This window comes from Dreissena polymorpha, chromosome 12 (genome assembly GCF_020536995.1).
Source record: "Dreissena polymorpha isolate Duluth1 chromosome 12, UMN_Dpol_1.0, whole genome shotgun sequence".
NCBI classification, from domain to species: Eukaryota; Metazoa; Mollusca; class Bivalvia; order Myida; family Dreissenidae; genus Dreissena; species Dreissena polymorpha.
In genome coordinates, this window is record NC_068366.1 from 9,258,823 (window position 1) to 9,280,713 (window position 21,891).

General features: G+C 36.3%; 2 protein-coding genes across 4 annotated transcripts in view; one reads left to right on the top strand and one right to left on the bottom strand.

Annotated features, from left to right (window-relative positions):
• LOC127854008 (uncharacterized protein CXorf65 homolog) overlaps window positions 1-7,811 on the top strand; it is a 439,263-nt gene extending 431,452 nt beyond the window's left edge. For all 3 annotated transcript variants that reach the window (XM_052388914.1, XM_052388915.1, XM_052388913.1), the window contains 5 exons: window positions 1,609-1,695; window positions 2,665-2,784; window positions 6,058-6,141; window positions 6,410-6,466; window positions 7,501-7,811. In XM_052388914.1, the coding sequence (XP_052244874.1) occupies window positions 1,609-1,695; window positions 2,665-2,784; window positions 6,058-6,141; window positions 6,410-6,466; window positions 7,501-7,706 (554 nt within the window). In that variant the 3' untranslated portion in view covers window positions 7,707-7,811. The remainder of the gene's footprint in view (window positions 1-1,608; window positions 1,696-2,664; window positions 2,785-6,057; window positions 6,142-6,409; window positions 6,467-7,500) is intronic.
• A 520-nt stretch (window positions 7,812-8,331) lies between these two features.
• LOC127854007 (myophilin-like) lies at window positions 8,332-21,803 on the bottom strand. Its single transcript, XM_052388911.1, has 4 exons — window positions 21,631-21,803; window positions 11,857-12,011; window positions 11,240-11,474; window positions 8,332-9,735 (listed from the first exon to the last, which is right to left on the bottom strand). Exons 1-4 carry the CDS (start codon window positions 21,682-21,684, stop codon window positions 9,550-9,552), a joined length of 630 nt encoding a protein of 209 aa, XP_052244871.1. The 5' UTR covers window positions 21,685-21,803; the 3' UTR covers window positions 8,332-9,549.
• Between the last annotated feature and the right edge of the window lie 88 nt (window positions 21,804-21,891).

The following is a 21,891-nucleotide window of genomic DNA, read 5'->3' on the forward strand; positions in this document are numbered from 1 at the left end:
TGCGCTGTTTGCTTAAAGGAATTTCTGTAAGAAATATTCTAAAATATAGAAATAAATATACTAGACATCCCTAATTTTGGAAATAGATTGATCCAATTTAGAAGTATGGGAAAGTCCACTAGGCATAAATGGGTTAATATTTCATATGTATTAGTCAATACAGGTCATCCGGATACTCCGATACTTCGATAACACTTAAAATCAAAAGCCACGCACAAGAGGTGTGTCCTTCAGGTTTTATTGCATTTATGTTCTGTTCATCGAGTTTTCAAATATGAAATAATGTATAGCCAATATATGGCATATCACTTTGTGTTGCAAAGAAAGCTAATCGCGAAAAAAACGCTGGATTTCATGGAAAACACGAATTCTCTAAAAAAACAATCAGCATGAAGTGGATGATCAGTACATATTTTAACAAAATAAAAATACTTATAAAATATAAATTAATATAGGACGTATCTGCTATTCGAATGCAAACATCAGTCTGTCTTTTGATGTAACAACATGTTAAATGTGTAGTTTACCAACGTATTTGAAGAAATTGAAATGTTTTAAGAGTCGAATACTTCATTTTCATGGAAACTTCTCGATTTCTGTTATCCAACGTGCCGTTTATCGGGAATCGAAGTGTCCTAGAACGTCATGCATATCGCCTATTTAAACATGCTCTATCTTCGTTCACATTTTATTGAATACTATCAAAATTAAGGCATTTGATGCAAAGTGAATACTTAACATGCTGGAATAGCAAACACTTTCTTGCAATATTTCTAAGTACTTTTATTTTGTTTATATGTGTAATGATCGTTCAGTTCACGCAGTTTTCAAATGGAATTTCTCATAGTTTGGCAAAAATATACCATCATTCCGTAAAACTCGTTCTTCAAATACATAATGATATACCATTGATTAACTCCACCATGTCTCGTGTTCTCAAAAACTAATGTTTATGAGTTAAATAAAAAAAAGTGAGGAACTTACCTCTCGTATGTAGTTTTTGTTTTTCTCTGTTATCGAAGTTCCATCCGTATATCGAAGTATCCAGTTGATCAGTGTGAATTAAAAATGAGGTAAATCGGTGGTTTTTGCATTACTCCGACTGTATTATATAATGAAAATGGTGTAAATTCTGATGAAAAATATAAATATTTAATTTAATGGAGAGATTCATTTCAGTTACGAGTATTGCATGTCAAAAGGTTAAAATATTCCACAAAGTTAATAGAAAATGTGAGAAATATGCCAGTGATGTGTAATGAGATTTCCATGTTTACCCTTTTGAACTATATTCAGACACGTTGGAAGAATAATATCTCAGTTGTCGCATATAAGCTCTTCTGAAAAACGGAGTAAACAGGGCATTTGCTCCCAGGTATGAAAAACATGCCTCGCTCTGTTAAAGTCGACACTTTCCGCATAAACTGGATTTTTGCTATTAAGAGACTGTCTTTAAACGAAAAATATCACTGAAGCGGAAACTGTCGTCCATGATTAGCCTTTGCGGACTTCACAGGCTAATCTGGGCCGACATTTTTCGCATTTGCAACAAGTTCCGTTTTCCCAGAGCGAAGCTTATTTGTTAAAATATTCATTCCCTGTACACAGAAAACGAGCAGTTTATGATGAACCCGAACTGCCGGCAGCGCATCTTCATGGACTACATAAGAGCGAAGTGCCAGTATGAGAAGAATGGTAGGTGAAACTTTGATATAACGTACGGCCTTTGTATTTTAATATAATCGTCCAATAAGGACTCTACAACTCAATGAAAACTATGTGTAATTTATTTATCATCATCAACAGAAGCAACAACAGTAGAAAAATAATTACCATCAGCAGCAGCTGCAATGTGCGAAAACATCCGCATACTTTTCAGGCATGTTATTTTTCCTGCAGTGATGATATTAACTTTCGTTTTCATTTATCTACTCTCTGTTTGTTTTTGTCACTTGCCCTCGTTCAGACTTAGTCGCGTTCTGAGAAAACTGGGTATAATGCATGTGCGTAAAGTGTCGTCCTAGATAAGCCTTTGCAGTCCGCACAGGCTAATCAGGGACGACACTTTTCGCCTAAATTGGATTTTAGCTAGGAAGAGACTGCATTTAAACGAAAAATGTCATCAAAGCGGAAAGTGTCATGCCTGATGAGCCTGTGCGGACTACACAGGCTAATCTGGGACGACACTTTACGCACATGGATAGAGCCCCGTTTTCTTAGAACGCGACTCAGACTGATTATCTCCATTGCATCGTACATAGACTCATTCTCAGAGGAGTCGATTACCTTAAGTTATTCATAGACTCATTCTCAGACGAGTTATGTCCCTTAAATAGCTCATAAAAGTCTTTCTGAGGTAAGTATTTTTTCTTGTACCTGCATACACACATTCTCAGAATAGTTATTCCATACATAATTCGTTTATCCATTCGAAGCCATTTCCCAACCAAGGCTCACATACAATGTACTCGCCATCAGGCAAATTACTGCCCTTACATCATTCATTTACTTATTACTAGATGAGTTATTTCCCTTGCAGTGTTCATAGATTATTTCATAGACTGGCTATTTGCGTTACATCGTTAATTGACTAATTACAAGACGAACTATTACCCTCGTATCATTCATTGACATTTTCACTCAGACGAGTCATTTCCCTTGCAGCGTTCATAGACCTTATGGACGAGTACGGTAACCTTGCCATAGTGCACGGTGTGAAAGAAAACTGCAACGTGCGCGCGAACTTCGAGGACCGCCTCGCCTATGTGCCCGTTATGCTGGAAAGTAAGTACACGTACAAAAGATTATAAACTATGTCACGTTCTGAGAAAACTGGACATAATGCATATGCGTAGTGTCGTCCCAGATTAGCCTGTGCAATCCGCTTTTATGAGATTTTTCGTTTAAATGATGTCTCTTCTTAGCAAAAATCTAATTTAGGCGGAAAGTGTCGTCCCTGATTAGCCTGTGTGGACTGCACGACACTTTACGCACATGCACTATGCCCAGCTTTCTCTGATCACGACTCAACTATTGCGCCTAGAAAAAAAGTTCGCTGTTTAACCATCGTTTAAAATTGGGTAGGAAAGTGAGTCATACATTTTTTCCTTAACATTTGATTACGATACACCATCTTTATCTACTTAAACAAGAATGCTCTTGTTATTTTACTTTTAAATATAGGTTTTAGTTAGAGTATGTTGACATGTAGCTAAAGGGATCGAACACTCAGACTGAAATTCCCCAAAAAAGTTTAGGATCGGCGCAAATAGGGTCGGTCAGGTTAGTTGCGCTCAATTGGTCGTTGTCGTCTCCGGTTCTAATTAAAAGTACCCCTGGTACAAAAATGTACTTCAGGTACTTACAGACACCCGTACAATCTCCGCGGTACTCTTGAGTATATGTTCCGTACCCCGGGCACTTTTAAGTAGTGCCTGAGCTTACAATTAGCGTAAGTGGAAGCATGCAACTGTTTAGGCTTTAGTTGTGGAGGCAGCAATACATTTTTTACTCGGATTTGCATCAATCTCAATATCTTAACAATAATAATAATGATAATAATAATAATAATAATTATTATTATAATTATAATAATAATAATATTAATATTAATAATCTCTTTATTTTCTGAAGGTAACTCATTAAGACAACACATTGATACAAAGTTATGCAAACAGTTTAACAATGGTAATCTTATTTTCAATGAGGCCTTCAAACAACTATGGCATGTATAATGCATTACTGCATTAAAATGCAAACATGTAGACTTTGACGGACATAAGAGTACTGTAACAGTGTAATAGAAGTGTTATAAAAAGCAAGTCTATTACATGACTTCTCTTTTATTATTAATTTCTCTTTCAATATTGAAATGATCTCAAGGAACAAATATTTATTAACATAAAGTATTTAAGAATATTAAGTTATTGTTGATTACATTTTCCCATATGCACACACTCGAACGCACACGCGCACACTTACACACACGCATACACACGCATATACAAATAAACATACAATTACTATATCTCAATTAACACGACCAATAACAATAACAAGAAGTTAACAAGAACAGCTGCGTACATTATAGTACAAAGTCAGAGTTTAAAAACTTGAAATACATTATTCTTGAAATAGTTTACGATTGACAGAAAGTGGCTGATATTCACAAATATTATAATTACAGAAAACAATATTCATTCCCAGTGTTCACAATAGGATATGAAATTACACATCTGTTAGGAAGAATAGCCAGCACCTCCTTGCGATATAAATAGTTTGAAAAAGCAATATGTATATATTTGTTGGCAGAAATCAAATATACTGCAATTATTAGGACACTTGTGGAGTATTTGACTTTTGAATAAGAGGAAAACAGAAAAATGTTACTACGCACGAGACTCACTTTGCGCCTCAATAAGGAAATATGTTTTAAGCCTATGTTTGAAAGTGGTGAGAGTGAGCGATTGTCGAATACTTACCGGTATGTGGTTCCATATTTCCATACCTGAGTAACTCAACGACTTTTTTAAAAGGTTTGAGTGAGGTGTTTTATGCGTTAAATCATTGTTTGATATCGATCTTAAATTGTAATTATTGTTTTTTACCAGTTTTACCAGGTCGTCAATATATGTGGGCGTTAAATAATGAAGAGATTTGTAAATAATTATACCTGTGAAATATTTACATCTGTTTTCAAAAGAAAGCCATTGATTTTTTTGTGATAAATCATAATCATTTATATTTAAATCATTACGTAATATTACTCTTAAAAATCTTCTTTGCAGTTTTGATATTCTGTTTATGTCTCTAGTATTTTGCCATGTGACACATCCATAATCAATAATTGGTGCTACATAAGCATTATAGAACATAACTTTCATCTCAGGTGTTAGAAAATATTGTATACGCCTGAACAGTGATAATTTCGAAACAAGTTTTGAACAAGTTTTATCAACATATCCAATTTAAATGTTTATCAATATGTATACCTAGAAGTTTTTGGGTTGCAACATGTTTTATTTTTGAGTTATTTACAAACAAATTTAGATCTTCTGAATGTTTAAGTTTTTGGCGTGATCCTATAGTCATGCAAGTAGTTTTATCTGGGTTGATTGCCATATTATTTATCATACACCAATTTTGTGACCTCAGTAAGTCCTCTGAAAGTGTGCAATTTATCATAGTTATATTAATCCCTTTACAGTGGATTGTTACATCATCAGCATACATGTCAGATTCTGATGTTAGTTTTAATGGTAGATCATTCACGTAAAGTAAAAATAACAAAGGTCCTAAAATGGAACCTTGCGGTACACCGGAACTTATCATGCAGGTGTCTGATGTTACTCCATCTGCCTGAATTAGTTGCAAACGATTTTGTAGATATGATTGAAAAAACTTCAAAGACGAATCCGAAAAATGATATTGTTTCAACTTGTGCATAAGAATGGTGTGGTCTACTAAGTCAAATGCTTTTGTGAAGTCCACAAAAACAGTTCCTATCAAATAATCATCGTCTATACAATTTAACCATGAATCAACGAGTCTGATCAAATCAAAACAGTTTGGCATGAGTGGTTTTGTCTAAAACCCGATTGGTGTTCATTTAGTATACATGTATTCAAAATTTTCGGGTTTGAAAACTGTTTTCTTAATTATATGAGATATGTTAATTGGCGGTCGGATCGCGTAAACATCAGGCGTGGTAAAGGTAATTGGTATCTCAAACTTACCATGTTAAAGACAGCCATGTAGATTTCAAGCAAAACACAGGGCGGGTATCTAAATAGTTAATTATTAAGTTCGTGAATAACAATGTGCATAATAAGAAACATAGAATGGGTCTTAACCCAAGCCACATGTGTCATAAAGTTACATCAAGCAAAAAATTGAAATTAAAATGTCTACAAACACTGGACAGAAATAGTACACATGACAAAATTAGAAAAACAACACTAGATCTATTCACTTTCAAGCGCACATCACAATCAAATTTTAAGCCACTTTAACACTTTTCGGTGCAAACCAATACAATGCCGTCACTTCCGCTTTCAGAGTTCGCCGATCCGACGCATGGCGAATACAAGATGGTGAAGCCTCTCCTCACAGACTGGGAGAAACTGTTCCCTCTACTCGAGAGTGAGTCTTTTTCCGCTTTACTAATTACAAGTTTTTTTTATGATAGCTTCACCAAGGTGTTTTACATATAGTGGTTTTTTGTTTGAAAGTAATTTAACACATATCGGAAAACAAAGGACGATAATAACATACATTGTAATAAATTGCTTATTTGCTATAATTGTCGTCATTACAAGAACGCATAATATTTTTTCGTCGTTAAAGGGTCTGTTTAGTGTTTCGACGAAACAGCACCCGATGGCGATATCCCAATAGGTTTCTCTTTCAGAGAGGATCAAGATTCTTACAGGCGAGCTGAAGAGAAAGAAGAGCCCAACTGGCAGAAGTAAGCATTCTGAAACCGACACTCTTTTCCTCAAAAACGGTGCATAAAGCATGTGTGTAGTGTCGTCCCAGATTAGCATGTAAGTCCGCACAGAATATTAGTGACGACACTTTCCGCCAACACTGAATTATCGTTTAGAAGAGACCTTATTTAAATGAAAAAATCCATAAGAGCGGAAAGTGTTAATTCCCAGTAGCCTTTAGGCCTGCACAGGTTTATCTGGGATGACACTTTACGCTCGTGCATTAAGCCCCGTTTTACCAGAGCGTGGCTCATATATGATAATATTGCGATTGTTTGAAAATGCAAAAATACTTCCTATATGGAAATGCTGGTTTTAAAATCGTCGTGTGATAAAAGTTCAACAAAAGATGTAGTAATCATCATCATCATCATCATCATCATCATCATCATCATCATCATCATCATCATCATCATCATCATCATCATCATCATCATCATCCTCCTCCTCCTCATCATCATAATCGTCATCGTCATCATCATCATCATCATCATCATCATCATCATCATCATCATCGCCATCATTATCAACATCAACAGCGTCGTCGTCCTCCTGCTTCTCCTCCTCTTTCTCATCATCATCATTCCCACCACCACCACCCCTATCATCATCATAATGATCATCACCACTATCATCATCAGCAGCAGCAACAGCATCACAATCATCACCACCACCATCATCATCATTATCATCGTCATCATTGTCACCACTATCATCATATTCATCATCATCACATCATCATCATCATCACCATCATCATCACAATCACCATCATTATGGTGAGGAGTCATTGATGACGATGACGTTGCTGCTGTAGAAGTTGTTGTTAACCATGTTAATGAAGTTGTTGCTGCTGTTGTTGTTGTTATTGATAATAATGATTGTGATGCCGATGATGGAATATATATATTTAGGCATTATAATAAAGCTCTTAGTGCATTCATCTTAATTAAGTTTTTAAGAGACTTAAAATGCTCTAAATCTTTGCTGACCAGTGACGTCATTCTTTCAGCCCTGGAGCCTCGAGGTGGTCGCAATATTGACCGGAAGGCGTCAAGTAATAAGTCGGAAGCCGGGCGCTCTCCCTCTATCATGGGGCGCAGTCCCTCCATACTTCAAACCGGCCGAAATTCCGGTACCCTCTCAGGCAGCCGGAAGGAGTCAAGGGTGGGGGTCAAAGGTGACTCCGAGAAAAAGGGAAAGGCCAAGAAGAAATAACGGCAATAAAGCCAAGCAATGTTTATCTTTCAAAATAGAATCAATTTATTTAGTTTTTGATTATGTAACTATCATCCATAATAAATTAAACTACTTTCAATGAAAGTTATGTGTTACACTGGTGATTAAATATAAGCCTTGTTTTGTGGAAACCGGACTAAATGCATTTCCGTTAAGTGTCGTCCCAAGATTATCCTTCCAAGTCTGCACAGGCTTATCAGGGACGACAGTTTGCGAATGTTAACCGTGCTCTAAAATATATGTTATATGCACCTTTTGTCGATTTAAAAACCGGAAAAATATATAGCGTTGCAATGCGAAACAATTGAATAATTTGGAGAGGTATGTTGTATTCGTTATATTTTATGATACTACGAGAATTGCTAATATGAAGTATTAAATACATCCCTCTTTGTATGAGCACGGATGGCCAAGTGGTCTAAGCGACAGACTTTTACTCCAGGGATCAATGGTTCGAGCCCAGTTGAGGTTTACTCTTTTTTTTCTTTCTTTAATTTTATTCTTGTTTTTTACTGGAGCTTTTTAATCCAATGTTTACATGTATCAATATATAGGAAAAATGACAAACTTTCACAAGTTTTTAAAGCAAAATAAAGGCAAAATGTTCAATTGTTAAACATATATACAAACATATTTATCTGCGTAATCATCTAAAGTATAACACGTATTATGTAGCGTACAGTATACACACATTATGCAAATATATGTAGACATATATAATCGCACGCTTGAATCCACCCGTACATCGTGCTTCACAATCGTCTTTACACTTGTAACAAACACTTTAGGCCTAAAACGCATTGTGTTTCCGCTAATATGACCAAAGAAATAAGCTAGGAATGTAGGCTTTTCTTTTCTTGTTAACCATTTTTAAGGTTCCAAATCGTATGAAAAAATTCAGTAACACGAAGAAATCTTTAAAAAAAAAATTGTTTAATTCTTCCTTTAACTTTGTTAGCAAATTTAAAGTTAACTATTTGAATATGTATGAAATCAACGCTAACTAAATATGAGCTTTGCTCTGTGAAAGGGGTGGGGGGGGGAGTCATGCATGTGCGTAAAGTGTTGTCCCATATTAGCATGTGCAGTCCGAACAGTTTAATCAGGGTCGTTAAAGGAAGACTCTTCTTGACAAAAGTTCAGTTTCGGCGGAAAGAGTCGTCTCTGATTAGCCTGTGTGGACTGAACAGATTAATCTGGGACGACACTTTACGCACATGCATTAAACTTTCTTTTCTCAATTATTATTATTATTATTATGTCTTTACTTAATTTGCCAAAAAATGATCGGGAACTAAACCTGGCATAACAAAGTTTAGAGTTGGCGCAAAAAGTTACGGTCGGTCAGGTAAGTGGAAACAAAACACTATTGTCCGCCTAATCTTCCCTACACCAGCGATCATAAAATGAGCCGCGCCATGCGAAAATGTACTTTATGTCATATGCGGCAGTCTGCGCAGTCTGGTCAAGAGTTACGCTTCCCACGTATGTTTTTCGTGTCTTATTAGCTGATATGGTTGTTCTAAACCGGAATGCGCGACTGCGCGAGCTGGTCTGGAGCTACGTCGGCCGCATATGACATAAGCCCCATTTTCCAATGACGCGGATCATAGAGCTAAGCGAGTCCTTCGGTTTTCATGCGTTACAAGTAAACTAGCTTCTATCAAATAAAGTTGTTTTTAAGTTTTCAAGATTGAACAACGAACACCAAATCATGATGCAAAGTCCAACTTATTTTTTAAGAGACGCGACCAAACATCTGAATAATACTATATTTGGTAATCCCTGGCACATAGAACATTCACCGGAAATGACGTCAGCCTCAGTCGAGAATGTTTCGGGTCTTTCCAAAGTTCATCCCGGCTTGGCTCGCGCCTTTGTTAGATCCGTATTGTAAGCTTATAACCTGTTTTCCGGCATTTAACTGTTCTGTGGTGAAGGATCGAACGTTTGTTTCATTCTTTTTTGGCCAAATTACCGGACCGTCGTAGCCGGGATGACTCTGTGCCTGAAATAATACAATATATTTGGAACTCGCTCTGTGAAACATAGTGTATAATGCATGTGCGGTAAGTGTCGTCCCAGATTAGCCTGTGCAGTCCGCACAGGCTAATAGGGCACGAGGCTTTCCGATGTTATTGTATGCTTTGATTATAGGAAGACTCTTCTTGACGAACATCCAGTTAAGGTGGAAAATATCGTCGTTTTCTCAGAGCGCGACTCATTTAACAATTGCTATTGTTCTATACCCTACAATTTTGTGCATGATTCCTTTTTCCATTATTGATAATATGAGGGCCGCGATGGACCTTTAGCGCTAACCTTGTTGAATCGGTACAAACAATTACAACGATTTGACCTCGTGATCCCTCTTTTCACTTCCTGTGACCCAGATTATTACAACGCCAATTTTTCTTCCGCCATGAACTGTTGCCAAGTGAGAGTCTCGCTCTGTGCAAACCGGGACTTAACCCATTTATGCCTAGTGGACTCTCCCATCCTTCTAAATTGGATCAATTTATTTCCAAAATTAGGGATGTCTAATATATTTATTTCTATATTTAGATTTTTTACTTACAGAAATTCCTTTAAGCAAACAATGCAGACCCTGATGAGACGCCGCATGATGCGGCGTCTCATCTGGGTCTACGCTGTTTGCCAAGGCCTTTTTCAAGACACTAGGCATAAATGGGTTAATGCACGTGCTTAAGTTGTGGCAGCACGTACAGATTAATCAGGGACGCTACATTCAACCTTGACGATTCTTTCGGGACTGCACGATTTTTATATGTGTTAAATTGTAATATATTTTATCCATTGATAAAGATATGTTACAATAACACAAAATAGGCAGAAAAATTATACATTGAAGACAAATTTCATAAAATGCAGCAGACAAATTAGCGCCCGAGCCGATTGTGACGAAGATATTTCATACATATTTCCATACAATAACCGAAGCATTCGTCTCTTTATTATGTTCGTGTGTCGTATGAATAGATATCGTTGCAGGAAATAATAATGATCCGTAAAACTAAATTTAGATTCACATCGTATGCATGATATACATGCTGGCGAATTCGACTGGACAGACATTTTCGATTTCAGAAATAAATATCTGGCTTATTTCGCATTTTTCGACACATGTTCTTCTTAACTTGTGTTTTAATATATATTGAAATATATGTATAATAAGTTTTTTTACACATTTGTATAAATTCATAAATATTTGACAAAATCGTGCAGTCCTGCTTTAAGGCGAAAAACCCCATAAAGGCCTGAGCGGACTGCAAGTGGCTAAACTGGGATCACCCACATGCATTAAACACAGTTTTCCTATAACGAGGTTTAAATATTTAATGCCAAGTGCGCAAAAAGATTCCACAGCAGTCTTGGTTATTGTCTTGTGCTAAATCATGGCATTTGTTTCTATGGGAAATAGCATATATCTGGTACTGATTAATCCTGAATATTTACTTCCAGAGTAAGTATTACAATATTATGCGACTTACCTCAATTCCAATCGCTCTAATGCATGTACACACTTGCACTAAATTAGTCCGCTCGTATAAATACTCCGTTTGGAAGAGATTTGTAACCGGAACACCGTATTCTTGCGCCTTGTTAAGAAACATTCCTATCCGTTCCCGCTCACGAGCCAATTCAAATGCCAGGTTCTTCGTCTGCTGGAAGGTTTTCTTTGAGAAATCTATCCCATGACCCTCGGGCAGCAGGGTGTGTATGAGCCTGACATGACAAGAAGTGGTGTTACTTTAAGAAATATGTAAACAAATTTTAACCTAGTTATGCCGAGTGGACTCTCCCATCCTTCTAAATTGGATCAATTTATTTTCAAAATTAGGGATGTCTAATATATATTTATTTCTATATTAAGAATATTTCTTACATAAATTCCTTTAAGCAAACAGCGCTGACCCTGATGAGACGCCGCATCATGCGGCGTCACATCTGTGTCTACGCTGTTTTCCAAGGCCTTTTTCTAGACAATTTTGGCACAACGGTTTGCAAAAAAAGTACTCGAACTTAAACCAAACATGGTCCACAAAATCGCAGTTTTTATTTACAAGAGTAATTGTGGAGTACATGAATTTCAACGATCACGACTTACTTGCATAAAAGCACGCCGTCTTTAAGTGTCGTGTAGAAGCTGTCGGCCATCTCGACCTTGTCGTCCGTGTCTCGTATCTCGATCTGCTCGCCGGAAATCTTCGCTATCCAGTACAGGCATTTCTTCGCTTCGTCCACGTCAAACTGTGAGTCGATCTGGGAAGAAAGACAGGATGGTCTTCATACAGCTAAAGGCGGTAATTATGTTGGGCGGTGGGAGTAAAATAAGAAATACAGTATCGATTGATTTGAGGTCAACACGGCCACCTGTAATCGATATGGGGATAAAAGACGAGTCGGGTTTGGAAACATCAAAAGGCAAATGAGTTAAAGTTGTTACCTCCTTAGCATTCACGGATACAATCATTTCATATCTAGAAGGATTTCAATATTTGGCTATTAATATTTTATGAAAATAAGTGCCATTTTCTACGTTATTGGTCATTTTATACACCGTTCACATATCAAAATTGAACACGAAAAAACGCCATATCGAAAGTAAAAACGCATATACTGGTACATGTAAATAATATAATAAAATATGTATTCTAACACGGCACGCAACTTGTTTTCTATAGACAAAGAAGGAAATCAAGTGTGGGTTATTTAAGAAATAATCGAAGGGTAACCGTTGGTTATTGCGGTAATAACCAACGGTATGGAGTTCCGATGCGAAGGAATTAAACCACGAGGGCGTAGCTTCGCACTCGTGGTTTAATTCCTACGCATCTATACTCCTTACTGTGGGTTTATTCGACAACAAATCATGATAGAAAAATATTATTTCTTAAGTAAAGTATTGCTCTGTGAAAACGTGGTTTTATGCATGTGCGTTAAGTGACGTCTCAGATAAGCCTGCGCAGTCCGCAGAGGCTAATCACGGACGACACTTTCCGCTTTTAGTGTTTTTTTTCGTTTGAAGGAAGTCCAAAGTGCTTAGCAAATCTCCAGTAAACAGGGAAAGTGTCATCCCAGATTAGCCCTAGCTGATCGAACAGGCTAATTTGGGACGAAACTTAACGCACGTGCATTAAGCCCCGTTTTCCCGAAGCGAGGCTTATTTTAATTTGTCAACATCACGTGGTTTGTAATGGCGGCAGGGATCTGGGACATGTGCAAGGAAACATTGAAATCTTCAGCGGCGGATGATTCTTAACCCATTTATGCCTAGCGTTTAGAAAAAGGCCTTGGCAAACGGCGTAGACCCAGATGAGACGCCGCATTATGCGGCGTCTCATCAGGGTCTGCGCTGTTTGCTTAAAGGAATTTCTGTAAGAAATATTCTAAATATAGAAATAAATATACAAGACATCCCTAATTTTGGAAATAAATTGATCCAATTTAGAAGGATGGGAGAGTCCACTAGGCATAAATGGGTTAAGTATTGGTTTTGTAGGCCACAGGGCATTGCGAGGAATAGGGATTGATCTAATGTAAAAATTGTACAGAAACGAATATGGTGGTAAGTCCGACCTGACTTAATATATTCGTTTATCAATGTACTTCATTATGGTCTTTTTATTTGAGTCTAATGCTCGAAATCGATTAATGTATTCATTTCATTTACTTAGATGTTATTCCACAAGATATTTTACAATCCTTAGATTTAGCTTTGGGGAAGGAGCTATTTCACTCCAGACATATCATACCACACACAATGAACCAGTATATCGATATATTTTAAAGTTAGTGAAATGTAAGTTAAATAGCAGTCTGAATGATATTTTGAAAAAAAAGGTATGTAACATTTTTTATATATCGAAACATAGCACAAAAGAGTTGTGTCCCTTAGATTTCTACACAATCGTGAATCATGTACTGCGGAAATTTTATATTGCTGCGCATGTCTCGGTTTTGCCATCACGCAATTCCAATTGCCTTTACATTTCAAATTTCCGAGCCAGTTTGAACAAGCTTTTTTAATCAGAAAATACCAGTAAAACTAATTTCAATTACTGTCAATAATGCAATTGTTTTTGAGAAGTTAAACAATAACCAATGGTTTAGGTAAACAGCAAGTCAATGCCACGCATTATTTTTTTAGCAACAAACAAGACAATATGCATGATAGTGGTGATGATTACTCTATCAATTGCTTATAACAACATGTCTGGAATACATCAGACTTAGATGATTGTCTAATAATCTAATAGAACAAACTCTTCATAAATTTTAACAATCCTTTAAAGCATGGAACGGGTTGCCGTTTTTATTTTCGACAATGTCACATTACACCTTGGTTTATCAACCGAGCGCCTCCGTTTTATTATCATACTCCAGTCTACTTTTTTGCGTTCTTGAATTACAACAATCTACAAAAGGTATTTACTCATTCATTCAAGATCGCATATGATATGCTTCGTGCTAAACATTTTGAATAAACCGAGATTCCATTATAGCGATGAATGAAAAATCGGTTCCCTTTTCATAATTCAATTTTAAATGCAGTTTTTTGTAATCTCGCTTTCCTTTGCGACTTTGCCTTAAGGGAGAAAGTGTATAAAGAATAAATGGGTATAGATACATTAACAATATTGGTCAATACTTATGCAAACGTATTTAAATAATTTAATTTAATACACCTAGATTGTAGTTGGTTAATATAGAAATGTTAGTAGAAACATCAATAGTTGTTCTAGGTGTTGCATGGCAAATAGATGTAAGACTTACTCCGGAATGTGCTAGATTGTCGAAAACCCTCTAAACTGAGCGTACAAACGAAGCTGACACATTTTAACCTATTTATGCCGATAGGACTCGCCCGTCCTTCTAAATTGGATCAATTCATTTCCAAAATTAGGGACGTCTAGTTTATTTATTTCTATATTTAGAAAATTCCTTACAGAAATTCCTTTAAGCAAACAGCGAAGAACATGATGAGACGCCGCATCATGTGGCGTCTCATCTGGGTTAACGCTGTTTGCCAAGGCCTTTTTTTTATAGACGCTAGGCATAAACGGGTTAAATCATTTCAAAATCACATAACATATCAACGATTATTATTGGAATACAAATATCATTAGTGGATACAATGGGTCTTAGTTATTTGTACTTATTGATAAGATGCGTGTGTGTTTGTGGGGGAGGGGGGGGGAGGGCAAATTGCGAAAATCCAGTAAAGCCGTAAAGTGTTGCCCCTGATTAGCCTGTGCTGACTGCACACTTAACGAGCAAGCATTAAACCCCGTTTTCCAAAAGCGAGGCTTTTATACTTCCTTTAACCTATGGGTCGCGTTCTGAGAAAACTGGGCATTATGCATGTGCGTAAAGTGTCGTCCCAGATTAGCCTGTGCACTGTGCACAGGCTAATCAGGGACGACACTTTCCGCCTTAACAAGATTTTCGGTAAGAAGGGACTTCATTCAAACGAAAAATACCATAAAAGCGGAAAGTGTCGTCCCTGATTAGCCTGTGCGGACTTCACAGGCTGATCTGGGACGACACTTTACGCACATGCATAATGCCCAGTTTTCTCAGAACGCGACTCTTATGCACCGTTTGCGATGGACCCTGAAAAGCAGTTACTATTACATGTATTTCCTTCCTATCCGGGTACGTAAATTCTTAACAAATTGCGACATATCATCTACAAATACATGCCTTTACGATTATTACGATATTTTATCGTTACAGAAAATTGCATAGAATCATATTTTATCTGTTCATAAAACATTTGATAGTATTTCAAAGTGACCCGATGTATACCAAAAAGTTTTCATTCTAAGACGCCGTCCAACCGTCGCCTTTTATGGCGAATTTATATACTTATTAAGTGTTTCAAACACCATAAAAACGCTTTAGATTGCTACGGCACGTATTATCGACTGCTTGATGCAATTTGTCGAGCTTGACAAATACAGACTGTCGAGGTATTCACATTAAATCATCTGATTGTGTTTGCCGTTTGTTCTCTGTTGAAATTTTGACACTAACACTGGTGCAACAGGAAGGTAAAAATCCGTAATCATCAATAGACAAGTGCAATTAGTAATAACGCATATGGCTTAAATTTTCTAAATTGTTGCCTTTGAAGCAGTGCTAAATTTCAAGTACATTTGCATCCCATTGTTTTCTGCATGTAGGGCCAATAATGAAGAAAAACACGACACAAAACATTTCAGATACATTCCAAATGAAGTAATGTTGTGCATTAGTTCGTGTTCATTTGAAAATAATAAATAGTTTGTAACGCTTTTCGTGGAAGATTCGGGGGAAACGTTGAGAACTCACTAAGTCTGCGTTTGAATTATAAAGCCAGCGTGGCGAAAAATGGAATCGCATAAAAAGTTTGCTTTTGATTTCAGAAGTCCCGTGTTCAAATCCCGGACAAGGCAATATTTTTAAATAAGTTTTTTTTTGCTATTATAATAAGTTAAGACTATTTAAAAGATTATAGATTGTAGACAGTTATAGATGTATGGTTTTCGCTTACTTAAGTAAGTATATCGGGTTAACCCTTTCCCCTATAAGAATCAAAGTCAAAATGGCTTTTGCAACCAGCATAAAACCATAACAGCCTGCGAGTAACTAAGGGTTGGAAATGAAGCCTTTAAAACTTGAATTAAGTAAGAAAGGTATTTAATTAAATGTAACTTTCTAAAGGACTACAAATGCGTTTAAAAACGTATATAAGTGTGACAAGACTCGGTGATATCTTATTTCCCAAGATCATCCTTCTAATTGGATCAATTTATTTCCAAAATGTTGGATGTCTCTTTATTTCTATATTTAGAATATTTCTTACAGAAATTCCTTTAAGCAAAGAGCGCAGACCCTGATGAGACGCCGCATCATGCGGCGTCTCATCTGGGTCTACGCTGTTTGCCAAAGCCTTTTTTCTAGACGCTAGGCATAAATGGGTTAAAATCGAAACAATGCAATGCACACACGCATGGTACTACATTTACGATTTTAATAGTCCAGTTCTTAACCGTGAAATGTGTTTTGTTCCCACGCTACAAAACTTTCGCTGAAACATCGACTGCTTAGTGTTAAACGGATAATGTGTTGTTGAATACAGCAGAAGGTGTTCGTATTTTGTCAGCCTCTAAAATGGGCACATTATGGTCGGTCAACCAGTTTCCATTTGCGCTTTGTTTTTAGCTGCGCTCTGGGGAAATGGTTGTTCAAGCATGTGCGTAAAGTGTGGTCAGACATTAGCCTGGGCAGTCCGCACAGGCTAATCAGGGACGACACTTTCCGCTTTTATTGTATTTTTCATATAGAGGAAGTCTTATCTTAGTAAAAATTCAGTGTAGGCGGAAAGTGGCTGCCATGATTAGGCTGAGCAGACAAAATTCGTACTAGTATTTGGGTATTTTACAAAATTTGTATCACACAGACAAAAGATAACTTCACATTTATCGTAGACTTGTGCTTCGGTTTCGAAAAATATGACATCCAGCCTTTAATTGTAGATTTTCTTTTCCTGTTATTTCTTGTATTAAATCCTTTTCTCTTTGACATCGCTAACCCATCAAATATTCTGAAGAAATGTGTCTTGTTAAGATGAAACAAGAAGCAGGATTTGTCAACTCTTTCAGCAGGGTATATTTTCAGAGACGTCTTTTTCTCAACTAACGCATTATTATAATTGAGGCAGAATATAAATGCAACACGCCTATAATTTAAGAGACTAAACAAAATGAACATCAAACTTAACTCGATAGTCAGTGTTGTGCACTGAACTAACTCCAACTGGCGGCGGTTATCTGTTGTCATCTTTGAGAGTATTTCATTGGAAAAAATGTAGATTTTGTTTGCAAAATAATTGCCTTATCTAATCAGAGAGCTTACTGAAATTGGACGAACTACTTAGCGCTTGTAGAACTACTGTTTCTTTCTGATTACTGTAAAATGTAAACATTTCGCGGTGATACGAGCATTCACATTTAACTACTGTGCAGTCTGGAATGTATACCTTATTCTCACAGCAAGGCTTTTTTTCCTGATTTTTGAAACGGCCCAGGTCCCTTTACTTTGTGAAAAAAATGAGTCAAGGACTTTTTAAAATTGTGAAAAAACGAGATGTAAAATTGTAAAAGCATGTTTATTATTTGCATTATATTGAAATGTCTTTAAATAGTGCATTAAATTCATATTTTCATTGTCTTGACACTTTTTTTCCAACAAATAACCACTTGCATTTCGATCAACAATATTCTGTCAGGTTAACTCTATCTCAAACCATTGGAGAGCCAAACTACTATCAATATATTGTCTCGCTTATATAAAACATTAAAACAAATTGTAATTTTGCATTGTGACATGGTCGTTTTTGACAGTTTTGAGCCAAAAAAGTCCGATGTTCGCAGTTTTTGTCAAGTATTGTGGTCGTGTAAGATTTGTAAAATGTCCGTTTCGAATTTGTGAAATGCCCATCCACGGCCATTCTCTATGAACGAAAAAACAAACAAACTGCACAGACCCTGTCCCCTTTTTTTTATTGCACTTAATGAGAGATACTTTGCTATGTGCTAAAATGAGACGTACCGTGGTTTAATGAGACATACCGTGCTTTTATGCGACGACTCTTTCCGCATATACTTGATTTTTGTTTAGAAAATACTTCATTTAAACAGAAGTAAACCTTTCATCGTGTGTTTTAAAATACTATAGTAAGTTGTTACTTTAAAATATACATTGCACGTAAAAAACGCAAAATGATACGAAATTATTAACACGCGAAACGCAATTTTTGTCAGGCCAGTCATCCCCGTTAATCGCTTGGAATGACAAAGGACACTTCACAGTGATTGTCAGATGATTTGTTAATGCTGGTGTCATCGTCGAGTAACCTTCTGTGAAAGGAATCTCGTGTAGCAAGCGATCTGCTGTGTTAGACATCGATTTGAGCCGCACTCTGTGAAAACCGGGCTTAATGCATGTAAGTTAAGTGTCGTCTCAGATTGGCATGTGTAGTCCGCATAGGCTTGTGAGGGACGACACTTTCCGCTTTTATGGAATATTCGATCAAAGAAAGTCGCTTCTTAAAGAAAATGCAGAGGTGGAAAATCTTGTCCCTGAATCGCCTATGCGAACACTTACGCAAATGAATTAAGCGCCGTTTTCCCATAGCGCGGCTCATTTGTATCACTATTATTGTGATAGAAAGTAAGAAATCTTGGCAAACGTGCAGTGGCAGTATCATTTGGTGCATACTGGCATAAAGCAACAAAAGCAAACATACAAATTACTGGTTTATAAGAAGTATAAGTACGATAATTAATGAGTATTATCAACAGATGTTGTCCTATTATGGGCCTACTAGTATTCGATAGCAGAATTCCGGTTGTGGTGATGCAACTGTTGCTGGTTCGTTGTTGTTTGTGGTAGATGGTATTATTGCGAATGTTGATGACGTTGTTGTTTGTGATGATAATGATTATTGGTTATTGATGATGATGAAGAAGAAGAAGAAGAAGAAGAAGAAGAAGAAGAAGAAGAAAAAGAAGAAGAAGAAGAAGAAGAAGAAGAAGAAGAACAAGAAGAAGAAGAAGAAGAAGACGATGATGATGATGATGATGATGATGAATATTATATGGATTGAAAAAACAACATAAAATGATCTATATATTATAAATCAATTTTAACACGTATGTTTCTTTTAAACTACTTTGTCAAAAAATCATAAAATGACTATAATATAATATGGCAGTGTTTAAATAAGTGTCAGTTTGATAAGGTCCCATTAGTGATGAAATAGGAGCCTTTTGAACAATAGATTGAAACGCGTCAAATAGTTTCACCTTTTTTAGGGGATGGGTGCATGATTCAAACCGAAGATAGTCACGGGTCAACGTATAGCTCAAATTCATGTGTAGCTAGTTTCAATATCGGTAGTTAACCCATTTTAGGCATTTATGCCTAGCGTCTAGAAAAAAATGCGTTGGCAAACAGCGTAGACCCAGATGAGACATCAGGGTCTGCGCTGTTTGCTTTAAGGAATTTCTGTAAGAAATATTCTAAATATAGAAATAAATATACTAGACATTCCTAATTTTCGAAATAAATTGATCCAATTTAGAAGGATGGGAGAGTCCACTAGGCATAAATGGGTTAAGCATTGACTCGCAGTACGCATAGGAGCTTTTTGATACTCACTAACGTTACTCATGACTGATAATGTTCAGATTTTGTTTGCAAATGCTGCCAAAAATGTCGCCGTATCAGAAGCGCGTTTGATACCCACTATTTGTCTTCCAAATAAAGCTATATGTAGTGCATTTCAATGGTAAAGACAAACAAACTTTAGATTTGGCTCGCCGTATGTATAAACAAACTGCTGTTAAAATATACGACTATTCAAATTAACGACGTATGTTTGTTCTACTGCAATTCTTCAAACCGATGTGAATGAATACCGATTGTTTGATTGGGTTTGCGTGACATTTGCATGATTAAAATAAACCTCGCGCATGCAATAAGATCACGGAAATGCATGAAAAGTTTTCCTTTGCATTTAACTCAATACATATTCCCTTAATTTGCACTTCAATGTTTCACGGATGTTAAGAGACGTAATTTAATTCTACACGCCTACTTGATATTTTATATAGGGTATTATTTTAGATTTATATTTAATGGTTTGAACATGACTTTCGGAGAATATAAATTATCATGTACCGGTATACGTTTCGTTTTCAATTCCATAAAGACTGCATTCTTTGGTGAACATGTCTATTTCTGAGATATGAATATAGAGCAATCGCACCCATGCTTAATAAGATTTAAGAACAAGACGTCAACGAAAACATGCGTATAAATTTATCAAGTTATTTGTCACTGCGAACGTGTTATTTCGCGCAAACATTCCTTTTTCTCGCACCCAGTAATCCGCACTTCTTAGATTACAATGCACGCATTATCTAATATCTACAGGTCTTTTATCAAAACAGTTTTGCGTGAAAGGACAGTTGCGTAATAAGACGACCACGACAATAAATGCAAAAACTGTGTTAATTTTAATAGCCGTCAAAGAAACACACAACAAAATATACTATAAATAAGTAGTAGTAGTAGTAGTAGTAGTAGTAGTAGTAGTAGAAGTAGTAGTAGTAGTAGTAGTAGTAGTAGTAGTAGTAGTAGTAGTAGTAGTAGTAGTAGTAGCAGCAGCAGCAGTAGTAGTAGTAGTAGTAGTAGTAGTAGTAGTAGTAGTAGTAGTAGAAGTAGAAGTAGTAGTAGTAGTAGTAGTAGTAGTAGTAGTAGTAGTAGTAGTAGTAGTAGTAGCAGTAGTAGTAGTAGTAGAAGTAGAAGTAGTAGTTGTTGTTGTTGTAGTAGTAGTAGCAGAAGAAGTAGTAGTAGTAGTAGAAGTAGAAGTAGTAATTGTAGAAGTAGTAGTAATAGTTGCTGCTGCTGTTGTTTCTGTTGTTTTGGTATCAACAGCAACATCAGAAACATCAGTTATCATGCATATATTATTTTGATACCATTCGTAAAATAAATTAAATACAGCAATATCTAACGCAACTATGATTATAACATTGAGATCTTAAGATTAATACACTTTATAACTTGAGATCGTATTTTGTTGTGTACCCTGGAGCAATTTTCCGTGAAATTACGTTCTTGGTGCGCTCGATCTACACGTATTTTTCGTCTAACCACCGTTGTAAGACGTTTTTGACAGCAACTGTCAGTGTCACGTAATAATGTGAATTTCAAAAATGGTATTAGCTCTCCGTTGGCAATAGTTTGTGTATTTATTTTGATCGCGTGATATAAATTATAAAGTTTAATATTTGATTAATAAATAATTAATTTAAATCGAGATTACCTTTACTTGGGTATCCCTCGCCAAGCCAGCTTTCGCTGCTCTATAAAAAGACATTTTAAAAACACAAATAACTATCCGGATAGCAACTACATTACAACTACTACTGAATGACACTAAACTTTAAGCGATTTTTTATTGTCCCCCGATTAATGCGCTAGTATGGTAAAGACTTGACGAGCTATTTTTAGAATGTCAATTGTACGGCGACTATAGCGCTGGTGAAACATATACGAGGAATAAGTGACTTTAGGATCCGAAAAG